The sequence below is a fragment of the Rhinolophus ferrumequinum genome, chromosome 13, assembly GCF_004115265.2.
Source record: "Rhinolophus ferrumequinum isolate MPI-CBG mRhiFer1 chromosome 13, mRhiFer1_v1.p, whole genome shotgun sequence".
Lineage (NCBI taxonomy): Eukaryota > Metazoa > Chordata > Mammalia > Chiroptera > Rhinolophidae > Rhinolophus > Rhinolophus ferrumequinum.
In genome coordinates, this window is record NC_046296.1 from 70,704,699 (window position 1) to 70,725,311 (window position 20,613).

General features: G+C 57.5%; 1 protein-coding gene across 2 annotated transcripts in view; it reads left to right on the forward strand.

The window, feature by feature from the left end:
* The window catches only part of PXDN (peroxidasin), a 65,875-nt gene extending 45,824 nt beyond the window's left edge, over positions 1–20,051 (forward strand). For both annotated transcript variants that reach the window (XM_033124753.1, XM_033124754.1), the window contains 11 exons: positions 680–792; positions 1,529–1,685; positions 4,174–4,282; positions 4,829–4,986; positions 8,897–10,400; positions 12,673–12,807; positions 13,420–13,628; positions 16,913–17,033; positions 17,228–17,360; positions 19,249–19,362; positions 19,704–20,051. In XM_033124753.1, coding sequence (XP_032980644.1) covers positions 680–792; positions 1,529–1,685; positions 4,174–4,282; positions 4,829–4,986; positions 8,897–10,400; positions 12,673–12,807; positions 13,420–13,628; positions 16,913–17,033; positions 17,228–17,360; positions 19,249–19,362; positions 19,704–19,823 — 2,873 coding nt within the window. In that variant the 3' untranslated portion in view covers positions 19,824–20,051. The remainder of the gene's footprint in view (positions 1–679; positions 793–1,528; positions 1,686–4,173; positions 4,283–4,828; positions 4,987–8,896; positions 10,401–12,672; positions 12,808–13,419; positions 13,629–16,912; positions 17,034–17,227; positions 17,361–19,248; positions 19,363–19,703) is intronic.
* Positions 20,052–20,613: the final 562 nt, after the last annotated feature.

Consider the following 20,613-nt stretch of genomic DNA (forward strand, 5'->3'; position numbering starts at 1 on the left):
TCTGAGCATTTGACCCTTTCTTCCTCCCGTCCTTCCTGGAGGTCCCATGTTTTCTCCACTCCGAAGGACCCACATTGCCTCATGCCTCTATAAAGACCCAGGATAGATGTCTGTAGGTGCAGAGGCTGTAGAGCTCAAATGGGGGGGCCAGGCCTGTGTGCACAGTGGAGAGTCCCGTGAGGGTCAGGCCTGGGAGACCACTCCCCTCCTGCATCTCTAATGTGCTTGGCTGGCACTGGGTTTGTGGGTTTTCCCCTCTCATTCCCGACTGGGCAGGAGTCTGGGTAGCCTGATGAGTGAGAACTTGGGGTCCCTGAAAGCCCATAAGGACCTGCCACCATTGGCCAGGTCCTTCGCTGCCAGGTGTGCCAGGTGAAGTACAGGTTTCCTTCACGGTCATCAAGCTCTCTCGGGTCCCCTCTGTCCCGCCTCGTTCCTGGGGGCTCTCGTCCCTCAGCAGGCAGGGCTCCTTCAGGCCTGAGCTCTGCTCTTGGGCAGTGGGCCATCCGGTCCTTTCTGGCTCCTGTGCTCTGTACAGAGGCTGCTAGGAGCAGGCAGGCTGACTGGCAGGAGTCCTCGGGGCCCTGTCCCTGCCCTGCTGGGGGAGGGACCTGGGGCGTCAGTCCCGAGCTTCCCTGGGTTCTCCACCATGGGCAGCGGCCTGTCGCTTGCCTTCCAGTCACCCCGGTGTTCGTCAGCATTCCCAGCGACGTGACAGTGGAGTCGGGCACCGACGTGCAGCTGCCATGCAGCTCCCAGGGGGAGCCTGAGCCGGCCATCACCTGGAACAAGGTACCCGCTGTGCTCAGCGTCACGAGCGGTGGCTGCCCTGCGTCCTTCCACAGCAAACGCCCACATTCAAGCCTGCATTAAAACGTTCTGCGGGTGTCCTCAGTAATGAAAACAGGACGAGAGCCTCAGAACGGTCTCCTGTTCACGTCCTTCTCGGGGACAAAAGCAAAGAAACCTTCCTGTTAGATCCCGATTTCGTAATTAGTAGGGAAGGCTTTTTGTTGTTTCATTTCTCTGTTTTGTTTTTATTAAACCCAATGAAAATGTTTAACAGTGTTAAACATATAAACAAGTGCTTGATCTGCAATGTGTCCAGACACCGGGATGGCGGGTGGTCCCATGCAGCGGTTCCCTGGGAAGGAGCCACGGGGGTGGGGCTGGTGACGCCTGGGTCTCCTCGGCTGGGACTCACTGGCCTTCCCAGTGTGGCTCAAGCGTCTGTCTTGCCCGAGATAGTGCAGGTTCCTTGTCCATCTCCGTAGCCTATGTCCCAGTCCCGTCCGATCCTGGGAAGGCCCAGGAGCCAGTCTGCTCACAACCTCTGGGTCTGTGCAGGCATGGAGGCCACGTGTGTCCCACTGAGTTGATCCTGAGGACTTTGATCAAACCTCCTGTAAGCTCAGCCTCTAAGCTGCCATCTGTGAGGCCCTGACACGCAGCCCTGTCCCGCCCAGGACAAACTCTGTCTGCTGCCGAGTCTGACTCACACTGTGATTTCTGCTCTGTTTTGCTCCAGGATGGGGTACAAGTGACGGAAAGTGGGAAATTCCACATCAGTCCTGAGGGGTTTTTGACCATCCACGACGTGGGGACCGCGGACGCCGGCCGCTACGAGTGTGTGGCCCGTAACACGATTGGGCAGGCCTCGGTCAGCATGGTGCTCAGCGTCAACGGTAAGACCCCGGGTCGCGTCCCGCGGCCGGCACCGCCGTCCCCACCTGTGTGGGCTGGAAGGCTGGCGCAGAGAAGCAACGCCCAGGCGCTCGGGCTTCCGGGCCCGCCAGGCGTCCACACCGTTTGCTGGGAGACCCTCAGGCCGCTGTGGCTGACCCGCTGGGCAAGCGTCCCTGCTCTGGGTTTGCTGGCGGGTTTAGTGGCATCTGAACCCTTCAAACGTGACGACGCGTGATTTTCAGTCACCAGTGGGAGGAAGCGTGGGTGCAGTTAACTGCCTCACAGGAGTCTGGCGCCTTCGCTAGCTCTCTGTCCCTGGCGCGGCCGTGTGTCCCGGGATGTGCTGCATCCCAAGCATCTTCGACATAGACCTCCAGCTCATCACCGACCCTCCCCTCCTGGAGCCACACAGGTCCCACCTCTGCGTGTGGCCTGCCCTGGCTCACCCCAGCGTCCCCCAGGCTCCCCCGGTCTGTTCTCTGCACACGTTACTTCTATCTTTCTAAAAATACAGACATCAGGATGTGTCACTCGCACTTGCTGTGTGCATGGCACACCTATTAGCTTTGTTTAGCCTTTTGGTTTCATGCAAACCTGTCTCCCAGCAGCTCCACCCGCTCTGCACCCGCTTTCAGTGTCTCCCACACACGGCCCAAGTGCCCCTCCTGCCGCCCTCCCAACTCCTCGCTCGGGTGGCAGCCCATCGTCTGGCCCACAGCCCAACACGCCGTCTGCTCTCCTCTCTCCTGCTTGTCCTCCTGCAACGTGACCAGGCTGCCTTCTCCACGGGCCTGTGGATGCCCAGGCAGGAACAGCTGAGTAACTGAGCGCAGACCCCACATACACCTACTTATTGTGAAACATGAATAACTGGAAGCCTGCTTTTTTTTTTTTTTTTTTTTAGGGAAAAATGCTCAATGACCTTATTTTACCGTTTTATATGTAGTGTGTGAAACGAATGTAAAATTAAATTGATGGATTCCATGACTCAAAAACTGTTTTCAATTAACCCTGATTTTTATATTTGAAAAATAGTGTGAGTTACTACATGAATTAATTATATGTGAAATTTAAAAATAACCTCCCACTCCCAAGAAATAACCACTATTAACATTTTGGTGAATTTCCCTTATTATTTTTAAAGGTAGATAAGAGTTTTCATATTTTCCTGCCATCATTGGTTAGAGAAAAACAAATTCAATTTAAATCACTGATAATAATGAAATATTAGTGATAAAATTATGTAAAATCGTCTGCTTCATTTGTCTACCCTTGGCATAAGAATATTAGGTTTCAAAAATTAGTACGTTTGGGCTGTTTGAGATATGCAGAAATAGTGGTTCTGCCTAGGGAAAGTTTTCATCTGTTTGACTTGGGAATGGGTAAATATTCAGATGGACAGTGGCTGGTCAGCTCACAGCTTTCAGTGTCTGTGTCAGCATGGGGTAAGTGGGCCTGGCAGAGGGCAGAGGGCAGAGGGCAGAGGGCAGGCACGGGCCGTGGGCTCAGGGCAGAGGGCAGAGAGCAGGCACGGGCCGTGGGCTCGGCAGAGGGCAGGTACCGGCCTTGGGCTCAGGGCGACTGCATCTTGCTTGCCTGTTGGTCCCGACGCCTGAGGATGTCAGGCTGTGTCCCTGGGACTCAGTGCAGAGATGCTGGTAGAGGGACATGAATCAGAAACGGTCAGATGCATAGCTGGACTCCAGTAGTCACTGCATACAAGTCAGGGTGGGGCGAGGTGGAGGGCTGGTGTAGGGAGGGGATCGGGCACGACGCCCTGAGCAGTGAGCTGAGAAGCAGGGCTGGGTGCAGACTGACCTGGTACAAGTGTTTCAGAAGGTTTCAGATAGGTCGGAACAAGGTTATTTTATTTAACAAACTGTAAGTCCTAGAAAAATATTAAGTGAAAAAGAAAAGAGGAGGAAACCAGAAAGGGAGCCGTTGCTCCGGGGATTACAGGTTAAGCTGTGTGTGCTGCATGCATACATCTCTCATGCACGCATGTGCAGTGTACTGATGGCCGTGTAATGACACACGGATCAGGTGGGATGATGGAGGGAACCAAGCTTGAAGGGGTGAGCGGGAGACACCCAGGCACCAAGGAAGGGCTGGCCTTTGATGAGAACAAACAATCCACCAGAAGTTAACACTTCTCACCAGTGGCTTCCAGCCCAGCTGGCTGGCCCCTGGGTTGGCCTTAGTTAACCTCTCCCGCCTGTGTCATGCTTTGGTGTTTTACATTACAGCTACATTTTCCCTGTCCTTTTGTGGGATGTCACATGACTTCAAAAATTAAAAGTGTTATTTCCATCCTTCTTGGAAACAGTTTCTAGTAGAATTTGTGATAAAGTAATTTAAGCTATGGTGAGAGACACAGAAATAACATTTCGGGAAAGCGAGCCTGAAGTCTAAGTGATGTAGTGTCTAGACGTTATGAGTAACTTATGCAGCATTTTTCTGGTAACGTGTGACTTTGTGCTTTCCTAGTTCCTGATGTCAGTCGAAACGGGGATCCATTTGTAGCTACATCAATTGTGGAAGCGATTGCGACTGTTGACAGAGCTATAAACTCCACGCGGACACACCTGTTCGACAGGTACGTGGGGGAGCGCACGGAGCCTGGCCCTCATTGCACTTACTAGCTCCGGCTTTCAACAGGGCAGGTGATTCCAATGCATGGTTGGAGCTGTTCCGTCTGAAGAAAACTTATTTAGCAATCATACGCGACGCTGGCATCAACTTGCCAGGGGTTAAGACAACACATCCTTTCCAAGTAGAGGCTGAACTATGCTTCACAAATGAAACATTTCTTAAAAATTTCAACTTGTTCCTTTGGCTTGTTACTCAACGATTTGGCAAAAACAAAGTATTTCCCAAGCCATTCGTGGATTTGTTCACGTTGGCAAGTCCCAGAGTGTTTTCTCTGCATCTGCACTGAAATAGAGTCTGCTTTTTCTGTGACCTGATTAACGATTTGTTTTTAGTGTCTTTTGCTTTGTTGCCTTCCACTGGGATGAGTAAGGTACGGTATGTCTCCCTGTAGAAGAGAAGCTTCAGAAACATTAAATGTCAGTCATGTTTTTGGATGGAGTGACTTTTGTCCTAGTGATTGTCCCTTGTCCCTTTCGCCCTCAACTGCTAGCCGGCCGCGCACCCCGAATGACCTGCTGGCCTTGTTCCGTTACCCGAGGGACCCGTACACCGTGGAGCAGGCGCGAGCGGGCGAGATATTTGAGCGCACGCTGCAACTCATCCAGGAGCACGTGCAGCACGGCCTCATGGTGGACCTCAATGGCACCGGTCAGTACCCAGGCCCCTCCTGGACCCCTCCTGGGTGGTGGCCCTCTGGGGACAGGTTGCAATGTTCCTGTACCATGAGTCTGTGCAGGACACAGTGGTGGACGTGTGGGCCCAGAGTTAGTCTGGGTCTAATGGGGCCCGACTGGGATACGAGGTGGGCCATCCTTGCCCACCCGGGTCCTCTGGGATGAAGGGCGTTTCAGGGAAGACTTTGCAGGATGATGCTGTGTCCACACAGCTGTTAGGAGTGATGTTCATGGAGCTCTAGCCGCTGTAACATCCCTGCACCTGCGACTGTGGGTGGCACGGGGTGACTGCTCCCTGTAATGCTGCCCTGGTGCGTGGCATTGCCATAAGTGAGAGAGGAGCCTCTGCCGCGTCAGGTGGCAGCTGTGCCCACATCGCTGGGGAACATACTAGCGGTAGCGTCCCTGGGAAGTGCGGCCACGGCGTGATTTAAAATGCTCTGCTTTATGCTTGTTCGGTGTTTTCTAACTTGTCTCTGCTGAGTATCTTTTCCCGTCAGGACAGGAATGTTCTCGGGAACTGAACATTACCCTTAAATACAAGTGTGGCAGGTGAGGGAGACGGGGAGAAAGCTGGAGGTCACGTCTCCCATCTCGGGAGCACGGTCCTTGCGTGGGCCGGTCCCCAGTCCTGCCACATTTGAGGCCAGTCTGCTCGGCTTCCTGGCGCTTCCTGGCTGCGGCAGCTGTGGCTCCTGCTTCCCCATCTGCAGGGCACTGGCTTGCTGGGGGATCGGGGTGGCCGTGTCACCACGTCTCCACCGGTTTCTGGAGGACCCCCAGCCTCAGCTCACAGGCACACCCTGGGAGAAATGTCAGACGTTTTCCTTCTATGCCGTCTCTGTCAGGCTCTTGCTGCCTGTCGGGCACATGGGGGTGTGGGCTGCCCCTCTGCTGCCTCCCGGCCCCACTCCCGGCCCATCTGGGTACCCAGTGTTTGTTCTCGGCACTGCCTCCCCTCCTTCATTTGGTCTAAACACTGCGGGTCCTGAACCTTCCACTGCGGCTATTCAGAGAGGCCCGTCTCCCCAGGGACTGCCCGCTGGCCCCGTGCCCATACGTGCTGTTCACAGTCATGTGGACACTCGAAAAGACAAAGGACAAGAAGAGTCACTCAAGTCACCCACAACCCGAGATGATTTTGTTTCCTTCTATCTAAAGTAGTTAAATAAATACACAGGCACCCACTCATTCATTCATGCAGCCATTCCTTCCTCCACACACGTGTGGGCACGTGTTCTCTGCCAGCCCTGGAGAAGCGGCAGCTGCAGACAGACACAGCTCTGCCCTCAGGGCTCTGACGTGTCGGTGCAGGTGGGCCGGGAAGGCGGGGACAGTGCATGCAGTCCCCACGTGGCGAGAGGAAGGACAAATCCGACAGGCAGGAGGCCTGGGGAGTCCTGAGTGCCTCTGAGTGCCATTTTCTGCAGGTGCATCAAATGTCACAAGGGTGACATTCGAGCAGAGGCCCAGCCCTGCCATGTCCACCAGAGGAGCACTCTGGGCAGGGGGGAGACACAGGGTCAGGGCCACGCTTGGGATACTTGAGGAGGGGCAGGCAGTCCAGTTTGGCTGCAGCAGGAGATGAGATGGGCAGTTTCGGGGTCCTCGGTCAGAGGGCCCAGGAGACGAGGGGAGGATTTTGTCTCCAGCTCTGGGTGGCCTGGGAGTCACATGGTTCTTGCGGAGAAGTGATGTGATTTCACATGGATGTTGTTGATGGGTGATGTCACCATGGAGGGGGAGGGGCAGACGCTGGAAACTGGGCAGGTGGGTGTGGAATGGTCTGGGAGGGAGGTGACTGCACTGGGACCAGGGTGGCCTGGTGAGAGGAGTGTGAAGGCAGAGGTGACAGATTCACTCGTGACCTGGACATACGGGGTGACAGAGAGGACTCGGCATGACTTTTGCCCCAGTGGCCGGAAGGTGGGGAGCTGACCCTTAGTGAAACAGGGCAGATTGGGCCAGGACAGTTAGGGGCCGGGGAGGGCTGTCCCAGCTCTGGACGCTCACACAGGTGTGCCTCCGAGACGTTTCCTCTGGGCCTGCCTGTGTCCTCATTTCGCACACCACAGTGATAACTCGCTGTGGGGTAAAACTTTTCCTCTCACAGTGCTTCCCACGTGGTTTTCTGTCGTGAAGCATTTGTTTGGTTCATCGCCTTGTTCTTGGAGGTATACGTGTCCTGACATTCCAGCATTTTAACCCATAGTTGTCTGTATTCTGAGACAGTTTTAATTCCTAAAGCAAACTAGAGTGAACAGGTCAGGGCAGCTTGCAAAATTCCTGGTTAAGTCCCATTTTCCAGAAGTCACTTCTGCATCTGCTGTCATAGAGAGGCTTGGTTCTGCAGCACGTTATCAGTGAAACTGTAGGAGGCTCCGTTTCTTAACACACGGCAGATGCGCGCAGTGTGTACAGGCAGCTGTGTCTGTGTCCACCCTCTGCTGGCCGGTGCCTGCCCTCTGCCCTCCAGGGGCCCCACCTGGGAAGGTGGCGGGAGGAACCCGGCCACTGCTCTCTGGCCCCAGTCACTGCTAAAGCGATGGAAATGCTGCAGAAAAAGTGATGGTGTGGGAAGAAGGCTCCTGGGGGCCAGGTGACAAGTGGGAGGAAGTGGTTTTCTTCCTACTCTGATGGTAAAGACTGAGAATTTTCTTTTTCCCAAGAGTAACTGCGAACAGGGCCTGACATCCCCGTTGCGCGGTTTTGGTGGCTCGCGCGCTGCTGAAGAGTCCGGTCTAAGTGAGCAAGAACGCGCAGGTGGCCGGGAGCGTGGTGCCACGCCTCTGGCAAAGCGCTTGTGTTTGATTGCTTCTCCGCAGCCTGTGGAATTTCTTCTCGTCTAGCTCTGTCCTGCATCCTGTGTGGTATTTCGGACACGTCCCCTCATGAGAGGTGTGTGTCTTGTGTCCTGCACCAAGGCATGCAGAGTGGTGTAGGGGCTCTCAGATCCTTTAGAAAGAGGACACGTCAGGACAGAGAACCCAGCGTGTGGTCAGTGTCAGCGCGGCCTCTCCGTGAGCGCGCCCTGCTGCACGCGCGCCCTGCTGCGCGCGCGGCCGCCCTGCGTCAGTACACGCCCTTGCGTCAGTGCGCGCCTCTTTGGGACCGCAAGGCCCTGCGTCAGCACGCACCCCTGTGTCAGCGCGCGCCCCTGGCGTGTGTGGAGCTGTTTATTCTGTGAGCGTGGAGCTGGGAGCATCCCTGGTGGGAGCATGTTTGGAAAGTGCCCCCGGAGCACCTGGGACGTGGAGTCACTGGCTGGGCCGGCGGGTCTTGAAGGTGAAGAGTGGGACCTTGAATGAGGAAGGTCCGTGCGGCGCGGTCTGCCAGGCTGACCGCTTGGAGTTCGTTCAGCAGCGGGTGGGCAGACTGAGGTCTTGGTCAGGAAGGCGAGGTCATCGGAGGCGCGTGGGGCCAGTGGAGGGCGCGTCCCTGTTGGAACGCTTTGTAATTCCAGGCAAGGTGACTTGGACATCTGGCCGGGGAAATGGAATTCCAACGCGAGAGGGCGCAGTCTTCGGGAATGATTAAGAAGCACGACACGCGGAGGGCTCGGATGTGGGGACTGAGCGGCAGGAAGCCCCCACGACGCGGGGGGCGGGTGCGGGGGTTAGGACGGGATTGGGGACCGTGCTCCATGTGGTGAAGCTGAGTCGTACGGGGTTGTTAAAGAGAAGCGGAACCGTGGTTCGGACTCCGTGAGACTCGGAGCTGGTTATTTGCGCGGAGGCGGGTCAGATGGAGGACGAGCAGAGAGGCCCTTGCGAGATGCCGGAGGGAGAGGTGCCACAGGCTCGCGGGGCAGCGCTGGAGGGCCCAGAACTGCGTCCGCCCGCCTGGCGTCCGGGGAATGAGGTTGTGTCCTTCCTTCCTTCCAGGTTACCACTACAACGACCTCGTGTCACCGCAGTACTTGAGTCTCATCGCCAACCTGTCGGGCTGCACCGCGCACCGGCGCGTGAACAACTGCTCGGACATGTGCTTCCACCAGAAGTACCGTACGCACGACGGCACCTGCAACAACCTGCAGCACCCCATGTGGGGCGCCTCGCTGACCGCCTTCGAGCGCTTGCTGAAGTCCGTGTACGAGAACGGCTTCAACACCCCGCGGGGCATCAACCCCGGCCGGCTGTACCACGGGCACGCGCTGCCCATGCCCCGCCTGGTGTCCACGACGCTGATCGGGACGGAGGCCGTGACGCCCGATGACCAGTTCACTCACATGCTCATGCAGTGGGGCCAGTTCCTGGACCATGACCTGGACTCCACGGTGGTGGCCCTGAGCCAGGCCCGCTTCTCCGACGGGCAGCACTGCAGCGTCGTGTGCAGCAGTGACCCGCCCTGCTTCTCGCTCGCCATCCCGCCCAACGACCCGCGCGTCCGGAACGGCGCGCGCTGCATGTTCTTCGTGCGCTCCAGCCCCGTGTGCGGCAGCGGCATGACGTCGCTGCTCATGAACTCCGTGTACCCGCGGGAGCAGATCAACCAGCTCACCTCCTACATCGACGCGTCTAACGTGTACGGGAGCTCGGAGCACGAGGCCCGCGCCGTCCGGGACCTGGCCAGCCAGCGCGGGCTGCTGCGCCAGGGCATCGTGCAGCGCTCGGGGAAGCCGCTGCTGCCGTTCGCCGCCGGGCCGCCCACCGAGTGTATGCGTGACGAGAACGAGAGCCCCATCCCCTGCTTCCTGGCCGGCGACCACCGCGCCAACGAGCAGCTGGGCCTGACCAGCATGCACACGCTGTGGTTCCGCGAGCACAATCGCGTGGCCACCGAGCTGCTGGCGCTGAACCCGCACTGGGACGGCGACACCATCTACCACGAGGCGAGGAAGATCGTGGGGGCGCAGATGCAGCACATCACCTACCGGCACTGGCTGCCCAAGGTGCTGGGTGAGGTGGGCATGAAGATGCTGGGCGAGTACCGCGGCTACGAGCCGGGCGTCAACGCCGGCATCTTCAACGCCTTCGCCACGGCTGCCTTCCGCTTCGGCCACACGCTCATCAACCCCGTGCTCTACCGGCTGGACGAGAACTTCGAGCCCATCGCGCAGGGACACGTGCCCCTGCACAAAGCCTTCTTCTCGCCGTTCCGGATCGTGAACGAGGGCGGCATTGACCCGCTGCTCAGGGGCCTTTTCGGCGTGGCCGGGAAGATGCGCGTGCCCTCCCAGCTGGTGAACTCCGAGCTCACCGAGCGCCTCTTCTCCATGGCGCACACGGTGGCGCTGGACCTGGCCGCCATCAACATCCAGCGGGGCCGTGACCACGGCATCCCGCCCTACCACGACTACCGAGTCTACTGCAACCTGTCGTCCGCCCACACCTTCGAGGACCTGAAGAATGAAATCAAAAACCCCGAGATCCGGGAGAAGCTCAGACGGTGAGTGGGAGGAAACCATGGTTACCTCTTGTTGGTAAATGTCTGATGGGCAAAGAAGGAGGTCGGGCGGGGCACTGCTGGGGACTGTGTGTGTGTGTGTGTGTGTGTTTGTGTGGGCGCCCGTGCACAGCCAGGGCTCACACAGGAGAAGCCGGTGGGGGTGGGGCCTGTGCTAGTGCCACCAGGCGGGAGACAGCGCATGGTGATTCCAGCCGCATGTGAGATGAGCTTTGCTTGCCTGGCAGGGGCCTGGGAGCAGGAAGTGCAGTAAAGGATCTGCAGGGGAAGACGCCAGGACCAAGGCTATGTCTGCCTGGGGCTCCCGGAAGTGACCCTGCTGTGGTATCAGGAGTTCCAGAGGTGACCCAGTGGGGGGCCTGGAAGGCACCAGCTCCTGAGGCTGGGCTCGGAGCCTCTCTCCAGACTCGCCCACTGTGTTGCCCAGGCCCAGCTGCTGTCCATGTCCCCGGGGCCCTGCTGATGGCCTCAGGGACTTTGCAGTGGCGTCAGTCCTTCCCAGGAGCAGATCTCCGAAGCCTGTGGTGATGGATGTGTGAGGACGTGCCTGGGGAGGGTCAGGGCCCCTGGGGACACTGGGGTAGCCTCTTCCGTCCCGGGGAAAGCAGACACACAGCACTGCCTGCGCAGTGCACGCGGGCTCCCGGGCACACGAGTCTGCTCCCCTCGCAGAGGGATGGACGCTGTGCGATCACTTCTCTAATTAGATGTGAAGCTCCCCACAGTTCTCCTTTCCTTGGTGCCCAGTCTGCCCTCCGCTCTGCTCACTAACTTCGTTTTGCGGTGTGGGCACCATTTACTTTGACACAGGCTCTCATGGAATGACCACTGATGGAGCTTTTGCACACTGACCCTTCACACTGCCCTTAAGAATGGAGTCCACAGGCCACTGTGTGTTTAAGACACATTCATTCACATTTGAAGGAGTTGTTTTAAGAAGAAAGAGAACGTTTTTCTAAAGACTCACTTAGAATATTTTCTGGACTCCACAGCTCACCAAAGAGTAAATTATTGATTCCCACATCACTAACTGAACGCTGAAGTTAAGACACGCCCCCATTGGTGCCTGTCCTGTGTGTTTTAGAGGAAAACGACTTGTTACTCGTGTGTCCTCCTAAGTTTCGTGCGCCCCGAAGTCCATTTAAATCGTGGGATTAGATTGCTGCCACGGGGGGTGGGGGTGTGTGCTGTGGTGCCACAGCGTTTTGGCCACAGTGTTACTTCAGTAGGACTTGTGGGAACTGTGTCTTTTATGTGCTTAAATATCCTCCTTTTTCTGGTCCAGACTGACGCAGATTGGGTCCCCAGTCATTTCTCTCATCTGGCAAACTTACTTCAAAGTGGTTGGGGGAGCTGGAGCTCCAGGCTAGCACTGCTGGGGGCTTGAGGGACCCACATGTCCTGCGCTCTGGCAGGGCTGTGTGTCCCGAGCCGGCAGGGGAGGGGCGGGGTAGGCATCCTGTCCCCTTCTGGGACATAGCTCCTTGCTTGTATCTGGTGTCCCCAGTGCCTGGTCATGGTCTGGCGAGTCTGTGCTGGTGTATCCTGGCAGGGTGAGGGTGGGGGCAGAAGGAGAGGAGGACCCCCCCCCGGGAATGCTGTGTCCTTTGGGAACAGCTCTCTCGCTCTGAGCCTGCTCTGTCGGGGAACCAGATGTCTTCTTGCAAGGCTCTTTCTGACCCCGCACCTGAGCAAGGCACCTGAGCGAGGAATTTGGTGTGAATGTCCTCAAACTTAGAGGAAATGATCGCAACTTACCCTTTGAAGGACGTTGCCCTCATGCTGCTTGTCAGGTGCTGGCACTGAGGTCAGAGCCCCACTGGCTTTGTCACAGTGTGTCTAGTCCAGTGCTGTGACAAAGAATAGGTCTCAGAATAGGACTCATTCAAAAGGTCTTGGAGCAGCAGCTGGAACGTTCTTTGGGTCTCATGAGAAGTCAGATCAGAAGCTGTCAGCTCTTTCCTCAAAAGCATGTATTTCTAAGGAATGGAAAGAATTTGATGAAAATACTTCTTGAATATTTAAACCTTGCTACCTCAGTCTTTCATACTATCCCTGCTTCCTAAACATTTTCTTGGTACAAATATAGTGGACAGCTGCTTTACAGAAACAAGGAGGAAGTTTCTTTGTAAGTGAAGGTCTCTGTAAGTGAATGTAGAATAATGACAAAGAAATGGGACTTTCTCTGTATTTGCTGTGTGCGCTTCCGGAGAGAGCGTTGTTTCGTAACCCTCAGGTGTCACTTTCTTTGTAGGTTGTACGGGTCCCCACTCAACATCGACTTGTTCCCTGCCCTCATGGTGGAAGACCTGGTTCCCGGCAGCCGCCTGGGCCCCACCTTGATGTGTCTGCTGAGCACGCAGTTCAGGCGTCTACGAGATGGGGACAGGTAACTGCAGGTGCCCCCACAAGACACCTTGTTCCTGAACGCACCTTTTCGGGGACTCAGGGAAGAGAGGGCCTTTGGTGGCGGCCCGGTGTCCCTGCCAAGAGCTAAGAGTGCGTCATGGCTTTGCCCCTCATCATGCTGGTGACAGCTCCCACTCACTGTGGCTGGCCTGTCACCGCAGCATCAGAATTAACCAGAACCTGACTCGAAGGTGCTCTCGTGTCCCTTCCGTTATTCAGACCATTCCTGTTCCTAGAAATGGACAGTCCCTCCGGTGTCACCACCGTGGGAGTTCTGAGGGCTGTGCGCTCAGGCTTGGTGCAGGGCTGCTGATCTGTGTCATGTGGGGAGGTGGCCCTGCCTGTCACGAAGCACTTAGCAGGGGATTCTTCAGGGTTCCTCGAGGGCCCGTCCGTCAGACACTGCTCTGCCGTCTTAGTCCCATGGTGCTTTTGTTGTTGGAGGGGGATGTGAGCGACCTTGGGTCCATGTTCAGGGGATCTTGTTGAAAGCAGGGATGTTGCATTGCTGGGAGTGATAGAGGATGCGTGGGTCCGGCCCCGTGGGGTTGGGCCTCCGGTTCTCTGACGCTGTGCCATTCCGCGGACACAGGCTGTGGTATGAGAACCCGGGGCTGTTTTCCCCGGCCCAGCTGACGCAGATCAAGCAGACGTCCCTGGCCAGGATCCTGTGTGACAATTCCGACAACATCACGCGTGTGCAGAGGGATGTGTTCAGAGTGGCGGAGTTTCCCCACGGCTACGGCAGCTGTGACGACATTCCCAGGGTCGACCTGCGCGTGTGGCAGGACTGCTGTGAAGGTGGGCCGTGTGCGAGACCCCGCCCCGGTGTGCTTGGTGCCTTTGCTCACTGCCAGTGTGGGTGAGTCTCTGCTCGAATCCACACCTTGTCGCCAGAGTGGGGCCAGCGGGAGCCAGGTGGGCAGCTCTGTGGCTTGTTAGTGGCGTGTGTCCACACTGAGGATGTCCTGGGACCTCACAGGAAGTCACGATTTTGAACAGTTTGCAGTGACATCTGTAGTATTTCGAATGGCTGAAATACTAAGTATAAGAACTAGGAAACATAACTTGAATAGCTGTGCTGCCAGCTTTTCTTTAAAAGCTCACAGAAGTCTGAGTATGAGGACCTGTGTATAGCCTGAATATCTGTACCCACAAATAAAAGGTGGAAAAGAAACATATCAAGCATAGCAGACAGCGAAATTCGTTTTTAAAAAAGTAGCCGTGTGTTCTAAACGTCTGCATAGAACTTACGTGACCAAAGAGAGGTTAGGAAACGCCCCTGCAGAGGTGAGCAGGCCTCGCAGGTCTCCAGTGGCCTCATTCCTGGGACTTAGGAAGCCCTGGAAAGTGGGAGGGGATGGCTGTCCCGCCCATCGGCCCGGGGTGGGGGGTGGCGTTGGTGACGTGACGTCCAGGTCCCCGTGGCTCGTGGGGCCGCTGTCCTCGCACTGTGGCTCCTATTTGGCATCTGAAATCCCACTGCTCGTGGGCCTCAATTTTCACTTTCTAATTTGAATGTAATTGTGGCTTTACTCAAACTCTGCTGAGACTCATGGAGTGTGAAAGCTGGGGGGCGTGTGGACACCGTCCCATGTAACCCTGGTCCTCTGTGGTGAGGAAATGGGGCACCAGAGTGCAGTGACCACTGGGCCATACAGGGGCAGGTGGGCCGGCCAGAGCCAGGGCCCGTGTGCAAGAGACATGGGAAGTGCAGAGGCGGCACGGACGTGCCCCTCCTTCCTGAAGCAGTGGTTCCCGTTCGTCACCCACGTGGACTGGCCGTGACTTCCCTCAGTAAGTGTTGGAACCTGGGTTGATATTTAGCAGTTTCTAACATCTGAGCACGTGTGAGCTGATGTCATCTGCCTCTCGCGCCCTCTCCTATGTGTACGTTTGTTGTAACGGTAACCGCGTACACACAGAATGTGGGTTCTGACGCGGTGGGCGAGCTCACAGAGAAAGGAAAGTTGTGCTCGCTGCACACCCGCCTTCCCAAAGCATATACGTTCTCATTATCACACCGTGGAAGCTGGCATTGTTTTTGTTTGGTTTTAGCTCTTTGATAAATATTCTCGCTGGTTTATCCAGCTCCCAATGTGTTCCCACGGGAATGGCAGAGGTTGGTCCTGTGCAGGTAGACAGCATCCTCTTTGAAGCCATCGGGAAAGCCAGTCCCCTTCGCGGACAAACCTCCATTTCCTGGTGACTTGACCGGTTCCCTCCAGCTGCTTAGGGAGAAGCAGAGCCAGGTTTTCTGTGCTTTAGCCCCGAGAACCCAGAGTCCTCGGGACACTCCTGAGCCCGGTCTGCCCTCGGTAGTCTCAGGAGCCTGTTTGTGCTGGACGCTGGGGCTCCCTCAGAAAGCAGGCTAGCCCTGAGCTGGCCGAGCCTCAAGACTGCCTGTAAACTGTGTCCCAAAAGCCACACCTAAATAAAGCAGAAAAACAGAGCTGGGGTTCGACAGGACCGAATGTCGACTGCTATTGACTTCTCACTCATCTTTCCTAAGACTCATTTACAGCAACGTTCTTGAGGGGCAGCCCGAGCTCATGTCCGTCTTTTCCACCCACCTGCCACCCTGGGTGGCTGCCGTTTCTTTTCCTTTTGACCAGAGTTAGAAATTGCAGCTTCTCTGTGCAGATTGATGAGTCATAGGTAAGAACACACGTGTGCACACATACACACGTGCACACGCAACTTTGAAATAATTGCCGTAATTATTGAAGGATTACAAGGAATTTCTGTACTTCTCAGAGTCATCAGTTCAAGTTTTGCCATGTTACTCATTTTTTCTGTCTCGTGTGTGTGTGTGTGTGTGTGTGTGTGTGTGTGTGTGTCTATATGAATATTATTTCTGTCTAAACTATTGAGGAAGTTGCTGATATCACGCTGCTCTACTCCTCAGTAATTAAATGTGGGTTCGACCCAAATTGAGGATTTCGCTGGGAAGAGCCACCTCTAACCCCAGGCCTCCTCTACTCTGTGACAGCCCTGTTCTGTCACCCTGTCCTTTTGTGGTGTGTCTTTCAGTTGGTCTGGCTTTTCTCAGACCAGACCCAGGTCCTGAGTTAGGGACACAGCCTGTAATAAGCAGGTTGTCACCTGGTCCGTCTTCAGGAGCCACGTTGTCAGCTTGTCCTGTTATTGGTGACACTCATTAGGATTGTGTGGTAACAACGTGATGTCTGTACCCCAAAGGCCAGGGTTGGGGCGTGGGGGCGGCTATGAAAATGCAAATGTCCAGGTTAGGAAGACGAACACGTTTCCTCTTTCAAAATGAGTTCTGGGACAGCCCTGGAAGGTACCTGGGCTGCAGGGACTTAACTCTGCTGGGTGTGACAGGGAGCCGGGCATGGCTTTTCAGTGGGTCACGGGACTTAGATGCAGGTCTTCTGCGGGCACAGAACAACCCTGGGTATTTGTGGGTCTGCTGCGTTTACACTGGTGTAACAGGGTGTGTCTTGAGGCTGGACCCTGGTGAGTCAGAGGCTGACATAAGTCACAGAACACCTAGAGGGCCTGCCTGTGGCTTGTCATGGCAGTGGTGGTGGGCAGTCACGATAAAGCTGGGCCAGAAGGTGGCCTCAGTTCATGTGTCATGTGCCTTTCTCGTGCTCCGAGGTCCAGGGGACGTCAGAACTGAGAAGAGCCCCATGTGGCCGTGGCCCTGTTCCCACCAGGTCTGTCCTGGGCTGTGTCCTGGGTGCATGCAGTGGGCACAGGATGCAACAGGATTACTCGTAGGGTGTCCAGAGCAGAGCACCAGCTGCTGCGGGGGACAGGCTGCAGGGGCCTGGTACTCCGTGTGTGGTGGGGACCAGGTCAGAGGGAGAGGACAGGGTGTGCTGTGTGACCCAAGGAGGCTGTCCCAGGGGACTGGCTGTCATCAGGGAGGCTGGGCGCCGTCCACGCACGGCTTGCATGTGGAGGGACCAGGTCAGTGCAGCCTGGCCACCGCCTGCCATGAAGCGTCACCGTGTGTCTGAGGTGTGGAGGAAAGGCTTGATATTTGCCCAGATGAACTTAGTTTCTCCTAAAATCAGCCCTTACCGCTGACGTGCCCTTTTGCACTTCCTCTTTAGACTGTAGGACCAGGGGACAGTTCAACGCCTTCTCGTATCACTTCCGAGGCAAGCGGTCCCTTGAATTCAGCTACCAGGACGAGGCGCCCACCCCAAAAGCAGAGCCTGGGAGGACGCTGAGGTATGGCTGTTCCTGAGGATCAGACTGTCTACAACGCCGGCTGGTCGTGGGGCCCCAGGTGGGACGTCCAGTGTGGCCCCCACATGGTCGCGCCCCTGGACGAGCACAGGCATTGGGTTTGGTGTAAACATGTGTGATGACCCCGGCTGTGACACGCTGGGTCACGTTTGCCTCTCCTCATGCCCTCCACACAGTGTTGGGGAGCAGAGTGAGCACCCCAGAAATGCCACGTCTGCCGCCTCTGAGCACCCACAGGTTCCGGGGGCCGGTGACTTCAGGGACTTCGTCCTAGAGATGCAGCAGACCATCGCAGACCTCAGGACACAGGTACGGGGCCATCACTGCCTTAGCACAGCTTCCTGCATGTCCGCAGACTCGTCCTCTGTGACCCGAAGGTGTGGCCCCGCCCACTGGCGCTGACCGGGAGTCCAGGCTGAACCACTCTGCTGGCTCAGGGCGGCCAGGACCCTTGACCTCGGCTGCCGCTGGGGGCAGGCGTGGGCCCAGGACGAGGGCCCAGGACGAGGGCCTGAAGGGGACTGGAAGCTCAGGTCCTCCTGACGCCACTTCTTCAGGGGTGTCTGCTGAGACCTGACTCCCCGGGCGGGTCCGAGGTATTGTGAGGTCAGGCCGTCTGGACGTCGGGGAGGGCGCCGGCAGCTGGAGGATGACAGGTTCCCGGCTCTTCACTGAGGGCTGCAGGTTTGGGGAAAATGCAGTCTCCCGCTCCTGCCCAGTGAGTCGTCTCTGCCTTTCCCGGTCGACTCCAGGGTTCCAGGAAGGAGCCCCTGCCACTAGGAGCCAGACGTACCCAGGCTGCAGTGGACACATGGTGTCCTGTGGGCCTCGCCCAGGGAGACGGGTGCTGTGAGTCCCGAGTGCGTCTGTGACGCCCACCACAGGCCCCTGGGGTCGTGACGTCTCTTGTGTGTGGGGGCGCTGCGTGGCCTTCACTCACACCACTGCCCACCTCGGGGCCTTGGGCCAGGGGCCGCCCGCCAGGTCCCCAGAAGTGCAGGTGGCACGTCCGCTGTTACTCCCGCAGCCCTGCTGGTCAGGGTGGGTGTGGGGCGACCGCGGCCTCTCCCTCATCCCTGGGCCCACGCGGGCGGCTCCGCTCATCCGCCCACCGCCAAGGCCCGTGGGCCTGAGTGTTGCTGCTTCTGGCTTTCCCCTGGGGCTGGTCACAGGGCCCCACGGCGGCATCACCGCTGCTCTCTGCTTGCTTCCCGTGTTGGCCCAGTGTCCGGTCTGGTGGCCTCTGTGTCTGTGACGTGCACACAGAAGTGGCTCGCACTTGCAGCTGCATCGGACACTGAGTGTTTCCCCTGGTGCCACGAGGTGGTCGTTACATGCGCACGGGGCCAGGTGGTGTTGACCCCTGGCCGTGTGATTTTGCACACGCACGATGACCTGATCCTGGGAGATTCGAGGCCCTGCTGTTAGTGACAGGCTGTGACACAGGATAAATGGAAGCTGCTTTAACTGCAGTGGGCGTGCAGGAGGTCTCTGCAGGGTCTGTGTGTGGCCATCCTCGTCCTTTATCAGCGAGGCGTGTCCCCCTCGGCCACACACACTTCCTTAGGGTGGGTTAGAAGGACGGCCGTGCGGTCAGGTGCATCCTCCCCAGACTCCTGTCATTGCTTGGGGTTCAGTTGCCTGTGGCAGAAAACCCAGGTGACAGTGGTTTTGAGGGGAAGTTGACGGTCCCCTCATGGAGGCTGGAGGGAGATGGGCTGAGGCTGCCGGACGCCCTGGGTGCAGGGGCCCCGGGCCCCCGGCCACCGTCACCCGGCCGGAACCCCCAGCGAGGGACAGAGGAAGCGGCGTTGCACCAAAAGGGGAAGACCTGCTGTTGGGGACGGGCAGCCGGTTGCAGCCCCTGGTTCCTTTCAGAATCTCAGGGCAGAGCTTCTGTCACGCGCGTGTCCCTCGCTCAGCCTGTGGGCCCATCTTCGTCACTGTCCACGCTTCCTTCGGTTTTCAGTAACCGCTGACCTTGTTTTGCAGTCGACGTCAGCTAAGGCAGCTCGGGTCAGGTTTCGGGACCGCTGGCCGTCGGCTGTCTAATGAGTGCACTGGCGACGTCATCGTCCTTCCCAGACGTCCGTCTCCCCTGGTGCCTGTCACACACTCGACAGGCCTCGTCCTGCGGGAGGACAGGTGTGGCCCCAGGTTCTCCACTGGGGTGACCGAGCACCTTTTGGTTTCGCAGATAAAGAAGCTGGAGGCCCGGCTCAGCCCAGGGGAGTGCACGGGCGCGGACGGCGACCCCCACGCCGACGGGACCCGGTGGAAACGAGACGCGTGCACCCTCTGTGAATGCCATGTGAGTAGGGGTGGTCAGGGACCCCGGGGGCCACAGGGTTCACACCAGCAAGGAGTGATCCTGCCTGACCAGAGAAAGTGGATGGACGGGGTCTGGCTGCACTCTGGCCGGGGGGCACTCATGGCGGGAAACCAAGGGCTGGTCTGGGCGCCTTCTGTGCAGCAGGAGTGGGGCCTCTGGAAGGGCGGGGCCTGTAGCTGTCACTCAGCCCGGAGAACCTCACCGCTGTGGAAAAGCTCTCCAAAGCCGTCAGACTCCAGCACAGTGGAGACGAGTGGGCGGTGGGAGGATGCACGGCTGGCTGACCCGGAACTGACCAGTGTGGCACCCTGTCTTTCCAGGATGGGCAGGTCACCTGCTTCGTGGAAGCTTGCCAGGCTGCTGACTGCCCAGCGCCTGTGACAATCAGTGGAGCCTGCTGCCCCGTCTGCCCGCAAGACGTCCCGGGAAGGAAGCCTTGAAGCCCCTCGGAGCCCTCCGAGCGTCCTCTGAGGCCGCTGGCTGCTGCAGGACATGAAGGTCAGGCGGTCCCGGACATGTCGCCGGGCTGTCTCAGAAGCAGTGCCATGGACACAGCAGATATGCGGTGGGAACAGACACGAGTCCTAACTTCATGTTAGATCCTCAGGTTTTTATTTAAGTTTTTTAATGAAAAGTCGGTGCTACTATTAAATTGCACAGTTAAATCATTTAGGCTCCTCACGTCATTTCCCTTGAAACCACCATTTCCTCTTGATGGAGAGTTGGCCCCGCTTGGCCCTGAGACCAGCAGCTCGCAGACGTGTCACGTGCAGGGTGGTGTGTGCCCGAGCCACCAGGAGGCACATGCGTTTACAGAGAAAATCAGAGTTCGGCAAACGCAGCATCTCTTAGGAGAGTGCCTAGGTGGCACTGCTCCCAGCGCCCCGGTGCTCTGCACGCAGCCACAGAGCAGACGTTCCCGCTGCTCGAGCGTGCACACCCGCCACGTCTGTGCACCGTCCACATGCGACTGCATGAGCATCAAGCCACATGTAGGAGCTCGTTTTCGTCCTGCCCGCGTGCGCCCACCGCGTGGCCAGTGCCTGTCGCGCACCTGTCGTCGCCGTGCCGGCCCACAGCCAGCTCTCGGCTGCTCACCCCGCAGGCTGTCCTGGCCGGGTGCACTCTGGATTCCAGCGGGAGGAATCCACAGGCTGGGAACTTGCCGACTTCAGGTTGTGAGTGCGTTAAAGAACCAAACGTTAGCCCCTGTACCTCACTTGTATTTTC